The sequence below is a fragment of the Notamacropus eugenii genome, chromosome 3 (genome assembly GCF_028372415.1).
Source record: "Notamacropus eugenii isolate mMacEug1 chromosome 3, mMacEug1.pri_v2, whole genome shotgun sequence".
Lineage (NCBI taxonomy): Eukaryota > Metazoa > Chordata > Mammalia > Diprotodontia > Macropodidae > Notamacropus > Notamacropus eugenii.
In genome coordinates, this window is record NC_092874.1 from 410,117,008 (window position 1) to 410,141,932 (window position 24,925).

The 24,925-nt window shown below is 39.1% G+C and overlaps 1 protein-coding gene across 1 annotated transcript in view; it reads right to left on the reverse strand.

The window, feature by feature from the left end:
* Positions 1-1,168: 1,168 nt before the first annotated feature.
* PKD1L1 (polycystin 1 like 1, transient receptor potential channel interacting) overlaps positions 1,169-24,925 on the reverse strand; it is a 144,255-nt gene continuing 120,498 nt past the window's right edge. The window contains exons 44-52 of the mRNA XM_072598120.1: positions 24,512-24,571; positions 22,851-23,035; positions 19,917-20,151; positions 10,290-10,394; positions 9,680-9,820; positions 8,656-8,790; positions 3,439-3,669; positions 2,021-2,185; positions 1,169-1,681 (exon numbers count right to left, since the gene is read on the reverse strand). Coding sequence (XP_072454221.1) covers positions 1,499-1,681; positions 2,021-2,185; positions 3,439-3,669; positions 8,656-8,790; positions 9,680-9,820; positions 10,290-10,394; positions 19,917-20,151; positions 22,851-23,035; positions 24,512-24,571 — 1,440 coding nt within the window. The 3' untranslated portion in view covers positions 1,169-1,498. The remainder of the gene's footprint in view (positions 1,682-2,020; positions 2,186-3,438; positions 3,670-8,655; positions 8,791-9,679; positions 9,821-10,289; positions 10,395-19,916; positions 20,152-22,850; positions 23,036-24,511; positions 24,572-24,925) is intronic.

Genomic DNA, 24,925 nt, shown 5'->3' on the forward strand with positions numbered 1-24,925 from the left:
GGAATCTTCAAAAATGAAGACGACTAGCCTTGAAAACGCAACTAAAAGGCCTTGCTGGGGGATCATGAGGGTTGTTTTTCTGTGTAAGGTAGAACACAGAAATAGAGTTCCTGCTTTGACACTTATGGACTGGATGACCATGGTCAAGTCATTGTACTTCTTTCCATCTCCATCCTTTCATCTACAAAATGAGGAGTTACACTTGTACTATTTTCTTCAAAGTTTTATTTCTGAGGGAAGCACTTTGTAAATCTCAGAACGTTTTACAAATGTCTGACCAAATTTACAAAAGTCTGGGTCTCCCACTGTGCAGCCACAGCTGAATGAGGAGGTAGCTTGCCTAACATCATAAGATAACACTGCTTCAGGTTAATTTCTAGTAGAGAAAAATGACTGTCAGTTGCCACTGCTTGGTGCTTCTGTTGTCAGGGAGTCATCTGGATTTTGCTTCATGCTGATCTTCCTCTCATTTGGATTTCTGGCTCTTGGTTTCAATACACAGTTTTTTGCCTAGCCCTCTGGACACTTGTCTTAGGGGACTCCTAGTTTGATTTCTGTCTGGCTTCCTGTTTCTTTGCTCAAGTCTGTTTGAACCACAACCGTCTTCCACTTCCCCAATCTCAAGTGTAACAACTACTGTAGTCTGTTAATTGCTGCTAATCTTCAACAGGATTAACTCCCTCCCCTGCAACTCCCTCCAATCATTCCCTTTGACCTTTCCAATTCTCAGCACAACTGCAGTCTGTGTTCTGTGAGGAAAAAGTATTCTTCTAGGCCCAAGAGTTCTTACCTTTTTTGTGTGCCCGAGACCCATTTTGGCAGTCGGTTGAAACTCTTATCAGAATAGTTTTTAAATGCATAAAATAATACATGGGATTACAAAGAAAATCAGTTATACTGAAACATAATTATAAAGAAATTTAAATCATAGGCTACAGAGTAAGAACACCTAGGACATAACAGAAAAATGAAGTATGGAATTGAGAGACAGTACCATCTGTGTACTCTCATTCACAAGTACCCTCTTTTAAGAATCAGACACCAGGAAAAACTGGCTACCCCACCTCCAAATCCTTTTGAAAAACAGTTCTTCACAGAAAATAATGCAGTGTGCACACATGTAAGTGATGTAAATATTGTTGGTATGAGGATATTCAATTCAATTCCATTTAATTCAACACATTTATTAAACTAAGGCCTTCAAATTACAAAGAGAAACACACAAATACATTCACTGCTCTCAAAGAGCTTATAATCTATTACAGAGAATAAGCAATGTAAAATTTTGATTGACGAAAATGTTCCAAATTTCTGGGTGAGCCAAAACTTACTATGAATTTTGTATTTACATTAACGCCTTTCATACCAAGGGGTCACAGGATTTAGAAAGCTAATGATTTCACATCCACCCAATAACCTCAAAGAAAAATGACTATCATCATCATCATAGTCCACTACCAAGGATCTAAAGAACTGGATAACTGTGCAAGTGGCAAAGCTATATGTTGCTCTCCATAGAAAGTGAGTTGAGGTTGTAAGCTGGAGTCCCGTTCTTTCGCTCTACCCCTGCTTGGTCACTTGGTGGTTTTTCTAGAGAAGAGCAATGAAGATTGTAGTATAATCCATTAACTCTCAACAGAAGTTCATCCAACAGACTTTCAAATTCATCCAGATAGAAATCCTGAAGGAAAGAGAAGAGCATGTGTGTCAAAGGACATGTGTGCTTTTTCTTCTTTTCCAATAGGACTATCATAATCTCTGTAACTTTGAAAGTGATTTGACAACCCTATGAGCCACACTTTCAAACTGCATTTAAAGGTTGTATGGTTTTCAAAAAACAGATTACTGTAACTTTACTCTCCAGGGATATGATGTGGTGCAGGGCTAAAGCCTGCCTTTGATTGCAAAAAAGAAAAACAGAGTGGAGCTGCTTTTCTGTTGGGCCATACAGACTTGAACCAAACCCATCAGTGCAGGAATAGCACCGAGCCAGTCTGCAGTCTAAACCCCGGCAGCTTACTCTGTCCTTCATGGTCTCTCGCACTGCTATCACTGGTCTTTGTATTCCCAGCAAGGAGAGCACCTTCTCCCATGCACGGTCAGAGACATCTCTGAATCTCACCAGTCGTTGACTTTGAAAAGATCTCTTTGCATCTTGCATAAAAGAAATGAGGACTCCTCTCAACTGGAAAAGACAAAGGATCACTGCAGAATAAAATTAATCAAAGCAAGCTCTAAAGACACTGTTAAATAAAAATGCATTTCTAACCAGAATCTTCCATAAGCTTACAGCTTAAGTCTGGATTTCAATGAACATGACTTGGTATAGACGGCCAAACTTAGAATCAATAAGACCTGGACTCTAGTCCTCACCTTCATATATACAACTTGTGTGGCCATAGGCAAGTAACTGGATGTTTTCTGATTATAAGTTATAGATGAGTTACTAATGGAGGAAATTTATATACCAGGATTTCCCTACACTGATATAATCATAGGTCTAGGCTAAGCACAAAGCAGAGCACAGAGGAGATTACAATGGGTTTTTTATTTGCTTTCTCTTCCTTTAATAAGCTTACAGATTGATAGAGAACTTGATGGAATTTCCTGTATCTAAAACGCAAATTTCCCTACAAGTTAGCTTAAAATAAAAACTGTATGGTGCAGGTTACTTTTTAAAATATGGATAATGTTTCAGTGTGAATGGGCATGCACTGTGGAGTGCTCAGTTACTTTGGCTACATTAGACTCATAACATTGAATCTTAAGGCAGAAGAAAATGTTTCTGTATTTTCAAAGCAGCTTTTTTTCTCTTTAATTTGTGCTTTAGAAATTCTATTTATGGTTGCTGTCAATATTTATCATAGAATAATAATAGAACCTTAGATCTGGAAGGAGCCTTAGACACCATCTCACACAGCTTCCTTGTTTTATAAATAATTAACTGAGACCAAGAGAAATCAAGGAACTCGTCCATGGTTAAACAGTTCATTGGTAACAGGTTTGTGCCTAGAACTCTGTTCCTCTGAGAGTTACCATGATATTACCTAATATTAGATGGTCACACCATCATATAAAAAAATGCATCTGTATTAACTACTCCATATCTCTATCGCTACTGGTAAGGCAGAGGTACACTGTGTAATATGATTATAAGCCACAAATGAAATTCCATTGCAATTCAATCTTTTATATGACAAGATGTCTAAGTCTTAGCTAGCAGCCCACTCATTTCAAATAATAGCATACAAAACAAAATGTTAGTACATAATATACACAGTGCTGACGGGAAATCGCTATAAGGGAATTTGACCTACACAGTATAGAAAACATAATGGGAAGCAACAAGTACTTCATATGAAGTTGGTCTCTAGATATTAATTTAAAGATTATTCTTAATAGTCAAGTCTAAGCTATGTATTACATTACAGTACTTACAATTCCAGACCACAAAAAGATCACTGCTATGAAAAAGGTCCCATAATAATAAACTGTGGTATACTGATCAGACTTGTAAAGACTAAAGAACGTTCCCTTCTTGTTGGTTCCCAGAAAACACAGCAACAGCATTTGGAAGGCGTCTGCAAAGCTTCTAAATGGAAAGGCATGAGTTGAGAACAGAAATCGCCCAAGGTATGAGTAGGCTGCTGCAAACAGGATACCAGCCAGCTGCAAGAAAATAAAGAATCCTTAGCAGAAAACAGACTTTACAAAAAACTGCACTGTGGTAGCAACAGAATATATGTCTGGGTATATTAATACTCATTTTTTTAAAGGGGGGGGAGAGAAGAAAGTAAATGTTATAAAAGGAAAATACCTCAAGAAGAGACTAAACCCCTTAAGCAATATGCATGTTGATCACTTTTAAGTTAAATTTAATTCCAAATTAGGTTTAGTTATGGTGGCTGGAACAGAGAGATTTCTTAGACCAGAGTTTAAGAGGCCAGATCAAAGACTCAGTATATTTGCTTACTCAACTCTTGTAGCAAGCATTTAAAACAAGTATTTTCTGAATGCCTTCAGGGTTGATGGGACTATATCTAGGCAAGCATCTCTGGGAACATTTTGTGAAGTACTTACTAGACTGAGCACAGCACTTGGCCTCTAAATACGAGATAACCTCCAAATGACTTAGAAGCCTGATCTCATTTGTTCTATTATTGTACACTGTGTCTTATGAGGTATTCTCTGGTTACCTCTTCCATATTTCCTGTCCATAACTACTGGTTGTACTTTTTCTTATTAAAGAGATCCAATGATTTTGATATTCATGTGAACATGTTTAATTATACTGATATTTATATAAAACCCACATATTTTATATTATTTCCCCCAAAATTACATATATATATATACATCTACATATATTGCTGTGTTTGTCCTTCATTCTCGAAGAGGAGCATGACATCAAGATGAGGACATGACCTGCAATTGACTTTGATATACACACATACCGAGGCAAGATGGCATAATGAACAGGAAGTTAGCCTCAAAGTCAGAAAGACCTGGGTTCAAGACCCGTCTCTGACACATACTGGCTATGTGACCCTGAGATAAGTTTTCACTACCCTCTCCATAACCTGCTAAAACTATCAATTGCTGAGCAGATGCTGATCTGCTTTGGCCGAGAGAGTTCCTCGTGGGGAATTCCTTACATCAACGAAATGGGGTGGGGGAATAGATAAAAGTAACAATAGCAATAATAACCAGCGTATTTACAATGCTTTAAGTTTACAAAGTCCTTTACAAGGACCCTGAGAAGCAGACACCATTATTATTCCCATTTCACAGATGAGCAAATAGGTGAAGTAATATGCTGAGTTTCATACAGCTGGGAAATGTTGGAAGTCAAATTTGAACTCACGTTTTCCTGACTCCAGATCCAGCACTTTATCCAATGTGACTTGTAGCTGCTCTCTAATTCTAGTCTTAGCCCAGTGTCTCTTCATACTTTAGTGATACCCCTGTGTCATCTGTGGCACCAATTTCTAGCAGGTTCTACTAAGCTGAAGGGGCTTTGATTATGGTCCTGGTGAGAGGTCACATGCCTGCTATTAAAGAAGAACCTCATCACCCAGTTGATAGCATGTAAACTCCTTGAGACCAGGAGCTTTTCCATTTTCTGTCTTTTGTATCCCTAACAATTAGCACCATGCATGGTCTATAATACCAGGTATTTAATAAATGCTTAATGATTGATGGGTTGGTTGCAAAGGGATGCATTTGTTTTGTTCACATCTCTAAAAGACCATCTCCAAATTCGGAGAGGGGTTGTGTCGCCTATATCAGGTCAAGAAGGAAACACAGCAATGAAACCACAAATTCTTGAAATCTGTATGTAGATATCATATATACACACATGCATACAAACACACCCTTTATGACAGAGTTTGGAACTACACTGGTGGTCTGATGATGGGTGGCACAGAAATATTTACCTAAGCGTTCATGCTAGAGTAACTGACTGCAAGTAGAGTGACAGAAGCTAAGGAGTATTAAGTAAGAAAGAATAGAAATCCTTTTATTGTATGTGTGAAATGACTCACAGCAGTAAAATGTGCTTGCCCATTCATTACCCACATGACTTGTGTGCAAGACATACTATTAAAGACAACACCAAAAATAAATGTATACCAAAAAGGAAATAGGCAAGTCATGGATTCAGAATAAGAGATGATGCACAGACAGCTCAAGTTTTGTACTAAGATCCATAAACTATCAAGAGTTAGATGAAAGACTCCAGTGCTTTGGGGAGATGATCCATAGAGAATTTGTAGAAGAACTTGTAGAAGAATCACATAGGATGAGAAGACAATTTTCACCAATGGATCTTGGCATTCCAGGATTTCATAAATGGATCATGGTCCTAGAAGCTCAATCCAACCCTCTACTTGCCACACTACATGTCCCCCAACCCCTGCAGCCTCTCCTTTGATTGGCTGGTTTCTCCCTTCCAGGCAGCATTCCTGATTCTCTCGACTTTGCCTACCACACTCTCTTTCCAGGTTCCTTTATCTCTTTGCCTTTTCAGTTTTATTTTAGGTGCTGTCTTTCCCCATTAGAACATAAGCTCTTTCAGAATAGGAACCATCATCTTTCCACTTGTATTTGTATTCTCAGCAATTCTTATAGTGTTTTGCATATAACAAGCACTTCATAAATGCTTTTTGTTGACCTGTCTTGAAAGCTCTTGTTCACATTGCTGAGACCATGGAACCACTGAAGCATCAGAGTAAATTGGTTGAAAAAACTTGATTCCTTTCCATTTTATTGTACTTTGTTTAAATGGCAAAATTATACTACTACAGCAATATTTGTTACCATCAGCAGCTATAATCCTGCCTGCACTTTATCCATGACTGTGCTTGGTACTATGTAGAATAGAGAGTAGAAAACATAGGCATAGTTATTTTTTTAAACTATAAGTTCCTATAGCAGCGAGGTGGCACAATGGATGGGGCACGAGGCTTGGAGTCAGGAAGAAATGAGCTCAAACCTGACCTCAGACAATTACTATCTGTGGGACCCTGGGCAAGTCACTTGGTCTCCACAGTTTCCTAATCTGTAATATGGGGATAATAATAGCACCCAGGGCTGCTGTAAGGCTCAAATAAGATAATAACTGCAAGTAAGCTCAATGTGAATGGTAGCTGTTGTTATTATCAAGTCTTACATTTGGGTAGAAGTCAGAGATAATTGAACCAGGTTTCTTTAAGGAAAGACAGTAGGAGATAAAAGTCAGAGAGGGAGAGAATATATGCCTGCGTTCCCTAGGTCAGTTTAGTCAGGAAGGACTTATGTCAATTAATTATATGAGGACTTTTAACTGATATTAACAATTGGGTTTGTGTATGAAATAAATACTGAGAGCTGGATAGATGCTGTGGAATAGTTCTGACAGAACAAGAAATCCATCATATTATATTAGAATGTTTAGATTAAATAAATTAATGATATATTATATAATGTTTTATAATTATATTATTATATCATATTATACGTAATGAAGGTAAATTTGGATGGCCAAAGATGCCCAGGTGACTTGGGTTTTACTGGCTAGTCTCCCTCCCCTCCCCTCCCCTTCCCTTCCTTTCCCTGAACCTTGAGCCTACTGCACTCTGAAGCTCAGATACCATGGGGCCATTGACCCCTGCCTAAAGGCTCTCTTCTGCACCCTCCAGTCTTCTGAGTGATTATCAGTAGTAACTGTTGCTGTTTCCCTTCCCCTCTGATGTCTTTCTTTTAGTTGCCTCATTAAAGGGGCCATGCCCTGACTACTTCTTAAAGAGGCCTATTCAATGAATGGGGGTGTTACCTCACCCTAAGTGAGTACCTGCATAGGTACTATGGCCGAAAGGGGCCAAGGTCTCCCAGTGCATCCTGGGTCATCTCCAGTCATCCTGATGAATATCAGGTCACTGGATTCAGATGGCTCTGGAGGAGAAGTGAGGCTGGTGACCTGCACAGCAATCCCTCACTCAACACAAAGTCAAGTGCAAGTCATGTCATTATTTCTCTGATGGCATGGTCTTCTTTGGCAACAAAGGACAAACACAACAACAACAACAATATAATTATATAATAATATTATATAATTATGTAATAATATAGTTATAGAACATTATATAATTATAGAACATATAATAATTACATAATAATAATAAATATATCATGTATAGTTATGCTTCTTGTTAGCCATACTTTTGCTGTGTAATTGATTTTTCTTATTACTGAAATACTGTAATTAATTACTTCTGGGTGATAACTTGTTTTTTATTTATAGACTACAAGAAACCTGAGCCCTGGTTGGTGTCATTGTAGGTTCAGTTTCTCTGCACCTGAAGTTCCCAGATCACAATGCCTTCATCACAAAATAACCGTCTCTACATGGTACTAGCTAGCTGAGGCATGAGGCAAAGCTCATTACTGGGATTTGCATAATCTAACTAGATATAACCTTAAGCCTCTCAAACACTATAGATAAAGTGATGGCATTTTACATCATATTGCTGCAGGCTAGACTACTTGTACTTTGTTACTGTAGTAGATAACTGGATGAATATGGGATTTCAGTAGTATGGATGACTACCTTCAACGGATACAGATCACCGCCCCTTCATGACTTCTCATTCTAGGTGACTCTTGACTATTGTGCTCCCTGTAAATCCCCAGCAGAAGATCTAACCCACTGCACTGAATCCAGCCCTTCTGCTGGTTCTCTTAATATCATGGAGCACTCATACCGTCCAGGTTATTTCTTTTTCTCCCTATAGGACTGGTCTACCTTTTTTCTTCATAGACACTCTCAAGCAATATCTTTTACAGTATTCTAAACTTAAAATGTACCTTTCATTCAATGACACCTCACAGCATTTTATCCGCTTAGCTGTTATCACAGTACTAGGGGAGAGGAAACTTCTTACCTTCCATGGACAGCTGTGAAAGCATAAGGTCTGGGAACCTTTACGAGTTTACCTAAAACTGAACTGTAGAAGATGACAGATTGGGGTTGTGAATAACTGTCCCAGGAAATGATGTGCTTATTTTCATTTGCTACTAATATATTTTTTAAAAGCACTTTAAACTATAGGCATGCTAGTCATTTTAAGTCCTACTAGGAAGGGAACTTGCCCAAGAGGAATTTTTTTTTTTTACCACTGGCAGAATAATGTTGGAGCAGGAGTGTCGCATCATGGTCAAGCTGGGAGCGATTGCCTTGTAAATGCCAAGAAGACGAAGGCATTTTATTAACGAGAGGAATAAAAGGATTCCTTGAAGATGTCGGTTCCTCTGAAACAGAAGAGGACAGCATCTTATGGTAACATATCAATTAAACGCAAGTGTACAGATGACACGATTTGCATTGTAATACACGGTTAGGTTTTGTTTTTTAAAAGCCAGAGGCTGGGAATAGCATGGAACTATAGTTTTAACTGGATTGGACTAAGTCATCCTTTAAATACCCAAAGATAAAATGACTTTTAGGCATTTTCACCGAAGGATCAGCCAGAAACAAAAACAAGTATCTCCCACAGCTATAAGTTTGCCCTTTTAAAATCTACATGACAAAAAGTACCAGGTGTGCATGTGCGTGTTACAATTTAAAGTTTCTTAGTCAATTATGTTCAGTTAGAGGACCTACAGATGACTCCATCATGTGCAATCTGTGTCTCTTTAAAATCTTTCATTGTTGTATTAATTTATTATCTCATTCTTCACTTTATAGAACATACGTAACTCTTTTGGCCAATTGCCAACTACAGCTTACAGTCATATAACTATCAAGAATATTGTCTTAAACTTGATTTACCACCACCAATTCTATCCCCAACCTTCCAAATGATTCTCCCACCATATATCAAGTTCCATCACTAGAAAGTCATCCCTTTGAATTTGAAGCTTCTTAATCTTCTAGACCAAGTCTTCTAGGCTCTTAATATTAAAAGAGATGCACAGAAGGCTGGGAGGGATAACACCAAGGTTAATCAGCTACTGGATTAGCTGAGATGGAAGTTCTTTCATGACAAGCACAATATAGATACCTGGGGAGGTATAGGTTAGCAGGCCAAAAAGAGACAGAAAGGAGGTAAGAATGTACCTGTACACTGAAAAACTTTATCTAAAGAAATTTCAGAATCAGTGTCCTAAAACAATGCTTTAGTTACATATAATTTTATACCTGATGCCAGGATAAAATAGGAGCGAAGTCCACAAACACTTGGAAAAATCCCTTATGAAATTGGTCAATCACATCCACCACAAGAATAAAATGAAAAATGGAGTGTGCAAAGAAAGAAAGACTCACTCCAATTATGCACATCTAGAAAATAAACAGAAAATATATGCTATAAAAATTTTCCATTTGAATAAATTAATTTCTACCTGCCAGCTTATATAGCTCTCTGTCCACACTTTTTAATTGTCAGCATTTTAGCATTACAATATCATAAGGGGAGACGAAAAAACCCAACAATTGCAAAAGATGGTAGAAGTTGCTACAAAATATACTTTTTTCATTAAATCTGTTCTTCCCATAGAAAATGTACTATAAGTAACAAAAAAAACTTTTTAATATTACAGAAAAGAGCAGAAAAGAAACTACATGTAACTAGCTGTGTGACCCTGAACACGTCATTTAATTTCTGTTTTTGTCATCTGTAAAACAGGGATCATAAAACCTATCTCCTAGGGTTGTTGGGAGACTAAAATGAGACACTATTTGTAAAGTACTTAGTAAACCTTGAAGGGGTACATAAATGCTAGACGGTTGTTGTTTCTGTTGTTGTTACCTCTAGCCAGTTCCATGAGTTTCGCCAGTGGTTGAGGATTCCTTTCTGAATCATACTGAATACTTGAAAGCAGAGGTGAATAAGGTTGAATACCAGGAAAACCAACTATTTTAAAAACAAACAAAAGAAGCAGAATGTTTTTAAGAGTTACAAGACGATTGAAATTTTTGGCACACTATTCTCCTACCCATGTTCAGACCATAGTATATTGCAACTCCTTGTTCATCTGAGAGTTCTGCACTGATACTTTCTTAGTTATGAATGAGAAGCAACACAGTACAAGGGATAGAGAGCTGGCTTCAAAGCCAGGAGAACTTGGGTTCATACCCCTCTGACAAACACTGAATGTGTGACCCTAGGCAAGGGATTAACCTCTCAGTGCTTCAGACAACTAAGACTAAAAACTGCAGAAAAGGTGCCTACTTGTCTTGTTAGATAGAGTTCCTCAGCAGGGGCTCCCAAATCATGGTATCAGCCATCTATTCTCTATCCTATTTTATTTAGACGTCAAGACCTGAAGCCTCCATAACTGAGTCCATCAGGCTGGGTTCCTCCCACAGAGCTTGCAATGTCTTGGACAGCTGAGTAGATGACCCTCAACCCCTGGGGCTCCTTTCTTGCATTGGTTAGTCTTCATTTTCAAAAGGGGTCCAGACCAGCCAACTTTCATTCATCTCTTGACTTTGCTTGTTATGTTCTGAACTTCACCATCAAGCTGCTCCCCCCTTACCCCCATACATTGTTTTCCATCATTAGAATGCAAGCTCCTTTCAGGCAGAGACTCTTTATTTCTGCTTATGTTTCTATCTCCAGCACTTAGCCCAGTACTTGGCACAAGATTAAACTTGGATAAATGCTTGTTGACTTTTTGAATACCCATGGCCAACAAATTTATCTGACATCAAAATGTGCTTTAGAGTAATGCATAGGGATTTCTATCACAAATGGCATGCATCTCTAACATTGCCTGGGGCTTGGCACTCTATCCACTAAGCCACCTAACTGTTTACTTTAAAGTTCAGCTTTAAAGGATAGTACCATAATACCAAGGGAATATTATCTTTAGAAAAAGTGATTCTATAGTTATCTTACCCAGCTCAGAAAGTTCTTACCAAGTCAAACTTTCCCTCCACAGCATGTCTTAGATATTTTTCATTGTTACTACTCACTATGACCATAGTATAGACCCTGATAACCACTTGCCTAGGCTATAGGCAATCCTTCCTAACAGACCTTTCTACTTCCTGCCTTCTCCCTCCAATTCATTCTCCATATTCCTGCCAGAATTGGGGTTTTTTTTGCATAGAACTATTGATATTTCCCTTCTGTTCAGAAAATCATAAATGGCTCCTTATTTATCTTAATGGCATCCCCAGATTGTCCAACTCAACTACTATTTTCTCCATGAAGTTGGTGATTTTCCTAGTTAGTTACCTTCAGAACTCATAGAACACTTCGTTTTGTAACTTTCTCAAGCACTTATCATATAATATTGTATGCTAGAATTACATGCATATTTCATGCCCATATTAGACTTTAAGCACCATGAAGGAAGGGACTGTCTTTTTTCTATATACCCTTTCTCAGTCATTTTATAAACTCTTATGGGTTAAATTATCATCTAAATGTAGATGCCTTCCAGAAATGCATGTGTAAGTAGTATAATTAGGATATTAAGGAATAGTGTTATTTGTCAGATTTATTGAGAATGGGAAATTTTTGACCAAAAAAGAGATAGAGAACATTATGAAGTGCAAAATAGATAATTTTGATTACATTAAATTGAAAAGTTTTTGCATAAACAAACCCAATGCAACCAAGATTAGGAGGGTAGCAGAAAACTGGGAAAAAAATTTTACAACTAGTGTCTGTGATAAAGACCTCATTTCTAAAATATATGGTTGATTGGTTGGTTGTTGTCCTTCCATTTTCGAAAATGACCAAAATGACATCACCATTGTAAGGTGAAATTTCAGTGTGTCCAACTGTGGCTGGTCAGACCAATAGGAGCTCAGAATGCTCTACCACAGGTTTGGCACAGATAGTCTGTGTGAATATTTGGGGTGGATAGCCTAAATTTGTGCATCCTGCGTTTACTTTGTGCTGTCTCCATTCTGCTTTGCTCAAAGAGCACAGCACCTTTTCTTATGTGGGCACACCATGCTGAGTGGTCCTGTGCCATTGTCTTCCATGTTGCACAGTCAAATCCAAAGTTCTTGAGAGAGATCTTGAGAGTGTCCTTGTATCATTTCTTTTAGCCACCATGTGATCACCTGCCCCATGTCAGTTCTCCATAAAATAGTCTTTTCGGCAAGTGTACATTTTGCATTTGAACAATGTGGTCGGCCCATCAGAGTTACACTCTTTGAAGTGTAGTTTGAATACTTGGCAGTTCAGCTCAAGCAAGGACTTCAGTGTAAGGGGCGCTGACCACCACAGCATCTGGGACGCCACACTCACGGACATCAGGTAAACTGAGTCCGGTGCAGGGAAGGGTGAACAAGATGGTGCTGGAAGGGACGGCTCCACCCCTGGTTTGTTTTTGTCACTATAGTTCCAGCTTGTGTTCATTACTATAGCAACTTGGGGCCCACCAACGTGGGGCCACAAGCAGGGGGAAGGAGCAGGAAGCTCAGCCAAGGGAAGTCAGGTCCCTTAAGAAACTCAGCCAAGGGAATCAGGTCCCTCAGTACCCCCCGAGTGAGTCAGGCTCTTCAGAAGCCTAGACAGTGTACAGGAGCTATCAGGACAGGGTCAAAGGCCGATACCTGAGCACGACAGGAAATGGTAGCCTGTCTGCCTCACCGAGTTCCTCTGGAAAGCGGATCCGAGAAGCGGATGCAGGAGAAGATGCGCGCATTCAGCTCAAGTGAGACGAGGTGTTTTAACTGTGAGTAAGATTGAAATGGGGCAAAGCTCACAAAAGTTGAGTCAGGGTCAGTACACATTCTTTCTATATAACATGCTGAAGAATGTGTTCATAGAAGACAGTGGCAAGGCAGTGCAAATGAGAACATTCATCACATCCTCACAGACAGCCCCATCAGAGTCAGAGAGTAGTACAAGGGACAATAGCCCAGAAAGGCAGCCAGCACCCATATATCTAAACTTAGAAGAGAGATGGAAGAACAGACAGATGGTGCAGAATTTGCAGGACAGTGTTAAAGAGCTAACTGATAAATTGAGAAACCTACTGAAGAAAAAGAAAAGACACCTCAGAGATAAGGCATTGAAACTCCCAGGTGAAAAGGAGGAGACTTGGTGCCACTGGACTTTGTTCCAGAGTCTCCTTCACTTCCACTTGCAGTTTCATAACTTTTTATTTCAAAAACAAACCAGGGGTGGGGCCATCCCATCCAGCGCCATCTTGTTCACCCTTCCCTACACTGGACTCAGTTTACCTGATGTCCGTCAGTGAGGCGTCCCAGATGGTGTGGCGGTCAGTGCCCCTTACACTTCAGTGTCTGGCACCTTATTCTGCAAGGTGATCCTCAGAATCTTCCTAAGACAGTTCAAATGGAAGCTATTCAGTTTCCTGGCATGGCACTAGTAGACTGCCCATGTTTCACAAGCATATAACAATGAGGTCAGCACAACGGCTCTGTAGACCTTCAGTTTGGTAATCAGTCTAATACCTCTTCTCTCCCAAACCTTTCTTCAGAGCCTCCCAAACATTGAGCTGGCTCTGGCAATGCATGTATCAACCTCATTGTCAATGTGTACATCTGGAAAGTACACTACCAAGGTACGTGAACTTATCCACAGCATTCAAAATTTCTCTATTCATTGTAACCAATGGTTCCAGGTATGGATGGTGTGGTGGTGGCTGATGGAGCACTTGTGTTTTTTTGCTGTTAATTATTAGGCCAAAATTAGCACAGGCAGCAGAGAACTGATCCATAGTTTGTCAGCTTCAGAGGCTGCATTGACTGCACAATCATCTGCAAACAGAAAATCATGCAGCAACACTCCCTACACTTTGGTTTTGGCTTGTAGCCTTTAAAAACTGAAGAACTTACCATCAGTACAGCAAATGACCTTGAAGCCATGTTCATTCTCATTGAAAGCATTTGTCAACATGGCTGAAAACATCATGCTAAAAAGCATGGGAGCAAGCATACAGCCCTGTTTCACTCCATTGGTGACTGGAAAGGCTCGAGAGCATTGTCCACTATCCAGAACCCACGCAAACATGCCATCATGAAATTAATGTACAATACTGATGAACTTCTCTGGGCAACCAAATTCTGACATAATTTTCCATAAGCCCTCACAACTAACAGTGTCAAAGGCCTTGGTCAGATCTAGAAATGTGTATAGGCCTCTGTTCTGCTCCTGGAATTTCTCCTGGAGTTGTCGGGGAGCAAACACCATATGGACTGTTCCTCAGCCCTTTCTGAAGCCACACTGGCTCTCAGGTATATGTCCATCTTCCAGGTGAAGGATCAGTCTATTAAGGAGGACTCTAGCAAGAATTTTACCATCAATGATTAAGAGAGAGATCCCCCTGTGATTGTCACAGGACAATCTATTCCCTTTACCTTTATAGAGACAGACAATGGAGGCATCCTTGAACTCCTAGAGGATAACCTCCTCTTGCCATACAACCTGGAAAATTTTAGTCAGCTTTTGTATGAGCAATGGTCCCCCTACCTTGTAAATCTCAGCTGGACTAGAATCAGTACCAGGTGCTTTGCCACATGAAAGGAGCCTAATGACCCTCAAAACCTGTTCTTCAATTGGAAGTTCAGTTAAGGAGGGACTGACTTCAACCTGAGGTAAACAGTAAATGGCCTCAGCATTGATTGATGATGGTCTGTTGAGAACAAATATTCAGCCCATCTCTCTAGGGTCATGTCCTTATCACTAATCAATGTGGCTCCATCAGCACTGAGTAGTTGTGATGCACCATAAGTTTTTGGTCCATAAATAGCTTTCAGGGAATCATAAAAGCATGTTGGATTATTACTATCAGCATAAAACTGAATTTCATCTGCCTTCTTACTAAGCCAGGAATCCTGCATCTCTCTAAGCTTTGCTTGTACTTTGCTTTTGATGGAATTAAATACTTCCTTCTTAGAGGTGGATGAACTATCCTGCTGGTAAATCCTATGGAGTTCATGTTTTTCATTTAGCAGCTTCTGAATTTCTCCATCATTTCATCAAACCACTCTTGGTATTTGCGGGTGTTTTGACCCAGATGAGCAAATGCAGTGCTGTACACCAAATCTCTGAGAGCTGCCCACTCCTTTTCTGCTCCACTGTTGCCAACTGTGTCTTGGCTCAACTTTCCCTCCAAGTCAGCAGCAAACTGTTCATGCTCAGAGAATAGCTCTAATTTGTTGACATTAATTCTTCTGGTAGTCATTTTGCCTTGGGGGTGGTGCTTTTGATGAATGAGAATATTTAGCTTGGAAAGGATAAATCTATGATCAGTCCAACACTCTGCACCACACATTGCCTTTGTCACTCTCACATTTTGTCTGTCTCTTCTCCTTACAATCACATAATCTATAAGATGCCAATGTTTGCTACGAGGATGCATCCATAAAGTTCTATTGCATTTAAGTAAATGGAAGACAATGTTGGCGATGAGAAGGTCATGCAATGCACAAGTTCTCAGCAGTAAGTGACCATTGCTGTTGCTGTTTCCAACTCCATTCCTCCCTAGGACTCCCTACCAAGTCTGGTAGTCTGATCCTATTCTAGCATCAAAGTCATCTAGAATTATAAACTTGTCCTCTTTTGGCACATTGACGATAAGGGTTTCTAGGTCTTCATAAAATTTTTCTTTGACTTCATCAGGGTTTGTCGTAGAGGGAGCATAGGCACTGATGATGGGGGCATGGTGCTTTCCTGTGAGTGGCAATTGCGTTGTCATGAGTCTGTTATTCACTCCTTTTGGCAGGCATACCAGCTTGCTGATTAGATTAGTTTTGATTGCAAAACCCACACCAGCTTCATGGCACTCCCCTTCACTGTGCCCACTCCAGAAAAAGGTGTATCCAGCTCCAACTTCAGTAAGCTGGCCTTCATTTGCCAACCTTGTTCACTCAGGACTGCTATTTGGACACGATACCTGTTGAGTTCTCTTGCAATAAGAGCAGTTCTTCTTTCAGGTCTACTGGATTTTGTGTTGTCTGTTAGTGTGGGCACGTTTCATGTGCCGTTGGTGAGTAGAATCATCCTTGCCGATGTTTTCATACATTTTTTTGTGTTTTGACCACGTAGTGGGATTCCCCACCTGCTGCAGTAATCAGGTCAGGGTTTAGGGCATCTTTTCTAGCCCCCTTCCTCCCACCAGGAGATGAGCAGTGCGATCCTTAAATGGCTGCTCAGACACCCAGGGGGCTGCCAAGTCCCACTGCTGCTTCTAGTGAGAAATGACCCTATGGCCTGGGGTGCCTGTGTGCAGGGTTGTAACTGCAGCTCCCAGTGTATCAGCACCTGCTGCTTCATCACTTGCCTGTTGCCACAGGACTTTGAGGCATAATTGTGAAATGGTATGGGTGATGTCTTTTGATTTGTGTGTAAATTGGATTTAAGTGAGGCAGAGTAGCACTAAATCGTCAGCCTCACTCTCCACTCCTGAGTCCTCACAGTCCAGTGGCAAGACAGAGTCAAGACAGCTGGAGATGGCTCAGGATGCAGTGGATGACCTTAGCGTCTTTGGTGTCTAACCCAGCTCTAAGCGCTCCACATTGCCTGCTTCATCTGGCTTCATGGCCGTTGGAACAAATTGTTCTCATCCACCTATTCCACTAGATGAAGCCTTCACATGTTTGGGGTACAGACCTCCCCTAACTCACCAATGGGTTTGAGAACCCTTGGTTACCCTCAACCTGGTTTGGCTTGTCTGTCAAAATGGTTTACTGGGGTGTGGCCGCTGGGCATGCTGCAGCTTTTTGGAGCCACAGGTGAGAGTTAGGCAGAACAGGTGGACATCAAAGGTAGAAAGAGCCCTGAAAAGGGCTTGGCAGTCATCACACCAAAGGTGCCAGTCCTCCCCGAACCCACCCTACACCCCAAAAATTATATGGAGAACTGAGTCAAATGTACAAGAATACAAGTCATTCCCCAATTGATAAATGGACAAAGGATATGAACAGGCAGTTTCCAGAGGAAGAAATTAAAGCTATCTATAGTCATATGAAAAAATGCTCTCAATCACTATTGATTAGAGATGCAAATCAAAACAACCCTGAGATATTATATCACACCTATCAGATTGGCTAACATGACAAAACAGGAAGATGATAAATGTTAGAGAAGATGTGGGAGAGTTGGAACACTAATTCATTGTTGGTGGAGCTGTGAGCTGAGCCAACCATTCTGGAGAGCCATTTGGAACTATGCCCACAGGGCTACAAAAATGTGCATACCCTTTGACCCAGCAATACCACTTCTAGGACTGTATCCCAAAGAGATCATAAAAATGGGAAAAGGACCCACATGCGCAAAAAATATTTATAGCAGCTCTGTTTGTGGTGGCCAAAAAGTGGAAATCAAGGGGATGCCCGTCAATTGGGGAATGGTTGAACAAGTTGTGATATATGAATATAATGGAATACTATTATGCTATAAGAAATGATGAACAGGAAGACTTCAGAGAGGCCTGGAAGGACTTATATGAACTGATGCTGAGTGAAAGGAGCAGAACCAGGAGAACTTTGTACACAGCAACAACCACAGTGTGCAAGGAATTTTTCTGGTAGACTTAGTCCACCATAGTAATGCAAGGACCTAAGAAATTCTGAACAGACTCTTGAGGCAAAATGCCTTCAACATCCAGAGAAAGAACTATGGAACTGAATTGCAAAATGAAGCAGACCATTTTCTCTTGTGTTTTGTTTGGTTTTATGGTTTCTCTCATTAATTTTAATTCTTCTATGCAACATGACTAAGGTGAAAATGTATTTAATAAGAATATAAGTGTAAAACCTATATAAGATTGCATCCCATCTTGGGGAGGGAATGAGGAGTGACGGGGAAAAAATCTAAGATATATGGAAGTGATTGTAAAAAACTGAAAACAAAATAATTATTTTAAAAAGGAAATGCATATGTATTCATTTTGCATTTACTTATTTGTGAACATACTGGATCCCCCAGTAGAATACAAATCCCTTGAGGGCAGAGATTGCTTCATTGCTTTGTCTTTTTTTCTCAACACCTAGTAGCACATAGCAGATACTTAAATGTGCATCTATCTAGAATTTGCACCTTTGTCAGCAGCTAGAACAGTGCCTTGTAATGGTAGGCATGCAGTAAATATTTATTTTACGAATAGATCCATTGTTGGATATCTGTTCAGAGTACATTCTTTTCTTTATGTTGACTAGGTGGTCTTCTCTACTGGCAAATATATGTTTACCAAGTATATTTGTGCCAATTCAATTTTTAAAAAAATGATTTTATTAAGCTCCTACTATATGCAGAGAGCACTGTGCCAGACACTGTGGGAGATAAAAAGTTTAAAGCAGGAATTTTCAGTCTTTTTGGTCTCAGGAGCCCATACCATTTAAAAATAATTGAGGACATCCACATGAGTTTTTATCTATGTGGGTTATATCTATCAATATTTATCATACTGTAAATTTAAAAGTCTTGGCATTATTATGAAAATAGTTTTGATGTCATGGGCCCCATGAAAGGGTCTCTTGTATTCCCGTAACAAATCTGACAACCACTAGTTTGGAGAATTGTCTTTGCACTTACTGATTTTGCTATTTCTCTTCTCCACTGACATGCAAAACTCCCCCCAAACCACTTAGCGTCTCCTAGACTTTTGTAACTTATTAACTCAAAGTAACTATTCAAACATGGATGTTGCAGGAGTAGAGTTACCCAAGTACATATGTACAACCCTCACTGTCATTGAGTGTCATATGTACAATGTGCCATGAGTCTGCAAAATGATGATATGAACATACATGCATAACTAACAGATATTATTTCATTTCTACTGGTTTAATAAAGAGGTGTTGAAAAATACAGATATATCCAAGCCAGCTGAGGCTACATTTCCCAGTCTCATCTCTCCACACTTAAAAAAAAAATTATAGGATCTGAACCCCCTAGGGGTATGTCTAGTCTGAAATCTCATGAACTACCACTCTCTTTGAGCTCTGCCTAAGATACATGGTTTTTTAATCACTGGCATATTGATGTACTTTTCTTTTTGTATTTCATTCAAATTTCACAATGCATTTTTTCTCCCCAAAAGAACAGCAGGGAAGGTTTAAAACTCCTCAAGGTATAATTATAGAGCAAGTGCACCTGAAAGCCAGGAAAGGGGCTAGAAAACAGAGAAACACCCCACATCCCATGCTAGTATTTTCATTATTTCACTGAAGACATTAATTATGTACTATTTAATGAGGGAGAACATGACCTGGAGAGGGGTGATAATATTCATTCCTAGTGATCATTCTGATAACATATTCACTTTATTACTTTTTTAGTGATTTGGGGTCAGGAAAGCAATCAAAGACTTAGTGGCCAGAACTGAATCCAAAGACTGAGAAGCGCACATGTTTGTAATGAATTAAGGACCTTACTAAGGTGTCTGAAAACTGGAGAAATATCCTGGAGGTGAAACGAAAGAACAGTTAACATTCCACTCACCTCGGAAAACATGATGCTGTAAGTCCTAGCAGAGTGGCTGTGATAGATGCTAAATGACTCCACAAGGGATGAGGTAATGAAGTCACCTGTGGGTAACACTTCTGCCAACAAGGACACACTGCTGAAAAGTTTGGTAGGAGGGTTGTAGAGGGAAAAATGCATAGAAATTTCCTTGGTGCTTTTATTTATCCATCCACTATTCCTTAGGTTGATCAGAACTGAGTAAGCTTTAGCCCTATAAAGTAAAAGAAATGAAAAGAGAACATATGTTAAATGAAAAATGAAACATTCAAGGTTTTTTTTTAAAATCCTAACCAACCCTTTGAACCTCATAGTAATGTGTAATAAACAGATAACATACTGGAAATGACTGAATCAGGTTTTCTTAAAGGGGAATAAAAGCTAAACAGCTGGAGTTCTCTTCCCTCCAATTCCTCCCCTAAGCACCAACCATTGGGACTCTACTAAAGGACCCATTGTTTGTTGTGTTTCCAACCTCCTTCCACTAAGTACCTAGGGCTGGATAGTATAAGGTGGAAAGGATGAGGGCAAGCTCTCAAGTAGTTAGTCATTATAAATGCCCCCTCAAATGCATGCCTGTTACTCTACAAGAGTTAATAAAAGTAACTTTCCCTTTCCCCAAGTATGATAGGCTAGATAATAATATTATTGTTAAAAAGAATGAGTAAGATATGTGTGTGTGTGTATCTCATATCTAAGTTTTCAAAGTACATCACATATATTATCTCATTTGATCCTGGATCTTCATGATATTATTAAGTCTATCCAAATTGGACAGGTTTAGATTGTATCAAATATGCCTTTGATGAGGGCCCTGTATCTAAGATTCATAGACAGCTCATAGAAATATAGAAGATTAAAAGTCATTCCTCAGTAGACAAGTGGTCTGAGGATATTAACCAAGATTTTACAAAAGAAAAATTTCAAATTATCAACAACCATATGAATCATTGTTCCAAATTACTACTAATATGAAAAATGCAAATCAAAATAATTCTGCAGTTTTACCTCCAACCCAGCAAACAGAAAAAGAGGACAAAGGATGGGATTAGTCAGTGCTGGAGGGATTAGGAAAAGATGACCACAAAAAAATGGACTGCTGATGGAATTATGAATTGGTCTAAGCATTCTGAATAGCAATTTGAAAATACACTAAAAAAAGTAACTAAACTGTCCATACTTTTTGACCTGGAGTTCCCACTGCTAGACATACCCCTAGGGGGTTAATGATAAACAAAGGCTCCAAACACACCAAAGTGTTTATGGGAGTCTTTTTATTTAGTAGCAAATGAAATGAGCAGATGATCATCAATTGGCAAATGACTAAAATAACTAAATAACAAGTTGATGCAATGTAATATTGCTGTGGGGGCTGTTGTGGTGGTGGGGTTTGTCCTTTGTTCTCGAAGAGGACCATGACATCAAGATGATGACCTGACTTGCAGTTGACTCTGATCTGAGTGAGGGGAGGCTGTACAAGGTTACTAGCCTCACTTTTTCCTCTGAGCCATCTGGGGCCTTGATATTCATCAGGATTGACTGGAGATGGCCCAGGACACACTGGGAGACCCCAGCCCTTTCAGGCTAAGGTCTTATCACAATCTCACTTTGAGTAAGATACACCCATTTAATGAATAGGCATCTTTAAGTTACTCAAGGGATGGCCCCTTTAATTAAAAAAAAAAATCACACTGGGAGGGGAAGACCCTTAGGGTTCCTGGGTAAAAGAGAAAGAATTACTATTTAGTTATTATCAAAAAAAAAACAAAAAAAACTAAATGTGGGGGAGGGGTGGTGGATCTTTAGTGGCTGCCCAGAGTCTCATCTGCCCAAGTAAATACTTCCAATGAATAAGCCTATAAGGTATACAGAGAAGTATGGGAAGACTTATGTGGCCTGATGTAAAATGGAATAAGTAGAGCAGTCACTACAGCAATGTAAATGGAAAGAACAATAAAATAATTCAAACTGAATGCTACAAAATCATGAGGAATAAGCTTGGTGCCAAAAAAAAGGAGAAGGCATGTCCCCCATTTCTTTGAAAAGGAGGATGAGTACAGATCATGATCATTGGATAGAATGTCAGAGTCAATGTGTTTAGTTTTTGCTGAACTTCTTTCCCCTCCCCTTTTTTTTTATTCTTGGCTATAAGGTATAATTCCATGGGAGGAAGAAGAAAGAAGAATATACCGGGAAATGTAGGTGATCTTAAGGAAAAGATTAAAAAAAAATTATTTTTAAAGAGAATACTTTCAAACAGTTCCCAGCAATACCTTACCTTTTTATCCTTACAGGTACTCAATTAATAATAATAACAACAACATTCTGTGATTTTATAGCATAGTAGATAGAATGCTAGGCCTTGAGTCAAGAGAACTGAGTTCAAATTCAATCTCAGACACTTCCTAGCTATGTGACCCTGAAAAAGTGACAACTTCTATCTTCCTCTGTTTCCTCAACTGTAAAATGGAGAAAATAATAGTATTTACCTTCCTAGTAGTGGGAGGATCTCTCAGATGAGATCATATAGGTAAAGAACTTAGCACTGTGCCTGGTATAGAGTAAGTACTTTATAAATGTTTACTTTCTTCCTCTTCTTTTTACATAAATTATCTCCTCTGAGCTTTACAACCCTGTAAGGCAGGTACTACAGCTATTATTATCTTCATTTTAAAGATGGGAAAAGAGAGACTTAGAATGACCAAGTGATTTTAATGCCCATATATATAGTCATATAACTTATAAGTATCAGAGGTAGGCTCAAACCCAAGTCTTCCTGATAAGTTCAGTAATATATCCCCTCTACTCCACTGTTTCCAAAAATATGGGCACCTCTATAGATTAGGACTATGCATAAGAACTCACAGAATAGCCTACCATTCTTCCTCCCCACCCAATCCCAAAAGAGTAGACCTTGTCCTGCCCAGGCTCACTACAGATACGTTTTCTTCCTCATTTTCCACTTGATCACAATGGAGGCATCTTTTCATCTGGGTCAGTTTTTCTGGGTCTGACTGAAAAATATTTTCATTATCTTGATTCTGGGGTTGATGTATAAAAGAAGAAGCTTCAACGGGAATTGAAAATTGTCCAGTGAACTGAAAAAGAAAGAAATCAGTAAGAAGGGGAAAACAAACCGAGTTTTTTTAAGAACCAAAATTTTATCTTGGAGATTAAAAATACTAGACTGACATAGGTATATCAAATACTATGAAACAGTATATGTCTCTATACATACATGGCATAAGTCTCAAAAAAGCTACATGTATTTGTGTACTATGATCTATACTGGAAATGGGTAACCTGCAGCCTTGAGGCCACATGTGACCCTCCACATCCTCAAGTACAACCCTTTGACATAATCCAAACTTCACAAAACAAATCCCCTTAATAAAAGGATTTGTTCTAAAACTTGAACTCCATCAAAAGGCTGCACCCAAGGACCTAGAATACCAAATGTGGCCTCAAAGCCCCAGGTTCCCCACCCCTGATATACCTATGCTTGCCTAGCAGATAGAGTGTCCTAGTGTAGTATGGACAAGAGTCCTTCGGGTTCCCCTCAAGAACTCTCCAAGGTAACAACCCAGAAGCTGCATACTTGATCCTCTAATAAGGGACACATTAACTGGCCTCAGCCTCAGGTTAGCAGTTGCACTCTCATCACAAACAGAAATCAAATGCTTAACTTTTAGTATTTTTAAATCTAGTATTGTGAATTTGCTTAAAGTGCTAGATTGACTCTTCCTGGATTTCACTTTCCTTCTCTACAAATTGTAGATAGTTAGACAAGATAGCTGACATTTATATGACATTTTATACATACATTCTTATTTGAACCTCTTAGTAACCTAGTGAGGTTGGTTCTAAAACTATTACATTTCCATCAAACATATAAGAAAACTGAGGCTTGGGAGAGTTAAATGACTTGCCCTAAGCCACCAGTGTCAAAGTCAGATTTTGAACTCAGGTCTTCCTGAATCCAGGTTGGGCACTCTATCCACCAAATAATGCTGCCTCCTATGCCTTATACCAATGGTTCTTCAAGTATGATTTGAGGACTCCTGGGAGTCTCTAAGGCTCTGTCAGGGGGTCTATGAGGTCAAAATTATTTTCATAGTTACACTATGATGTTTTAATTTTGATATTGCAAATGCTGATTGATACAACCTATATGAACAAGAGCTCTATGAGAGTTTTAGATAATATTCAAGATATCAAAAGGGTCCTGACACAAAAGCTCTGACAACTCCTGCCTTAAATAATCTCTAAGTTTTCATACAGTATTAGCACCCTATCATCTTTGTTCTATATTTTAAGAAATGTGAACTAAGAATCCAAGTGGAATTTTAAGATGACAAAGACACAGAAAGATGGTCAATCTCTCATAAATTTGTTAACTGTGTCAGTGATGGATTAACAAAAGCATTCTTTTCTTTTCAGCTAGATTCTTAGTTTGTCTCAGATTGTTTACCCAAAAGGTTAATCCTTTATTGGAGGAGTCATGTAGACACATCTAATTTAATTTAATTTTTTTCATGAAACAAAATAATAGCACATATAACATTACGACTAACCTTTAGCAGTCTAATTACCGAAGTACCTATCAGATGGCATTTCCCTCCGAGAGGTCCAGACTAAAAACAAATTCAGAAGAAATATTCTTAGTTTATTAAAATGATAGCCAGAAGTAACTGGTAGTGTAGAAAACAGAAGGTGAAGACCTCAGAACTATTGTAGAGATTGGAGATTCTGGATAATGTTTAGATTACAGGTCAGAATTTTATCAGGCTCACTCAGAATTCCAAAGAAAATGTCAACTCTCTCCCTTTCCCATTATACTTGAAAGGGGTGAGATCAGAGCAGTGATCTTCTAATGTGGACCAAGTGAGAGTGATTCCTTTTCATCTCTGACTTCAACTGTTTGTCAAAATGCTTTCATAAAAGGGGGGAAGAAAGATTAGAAGTGGAAAACAAGGGTACGTACAAAA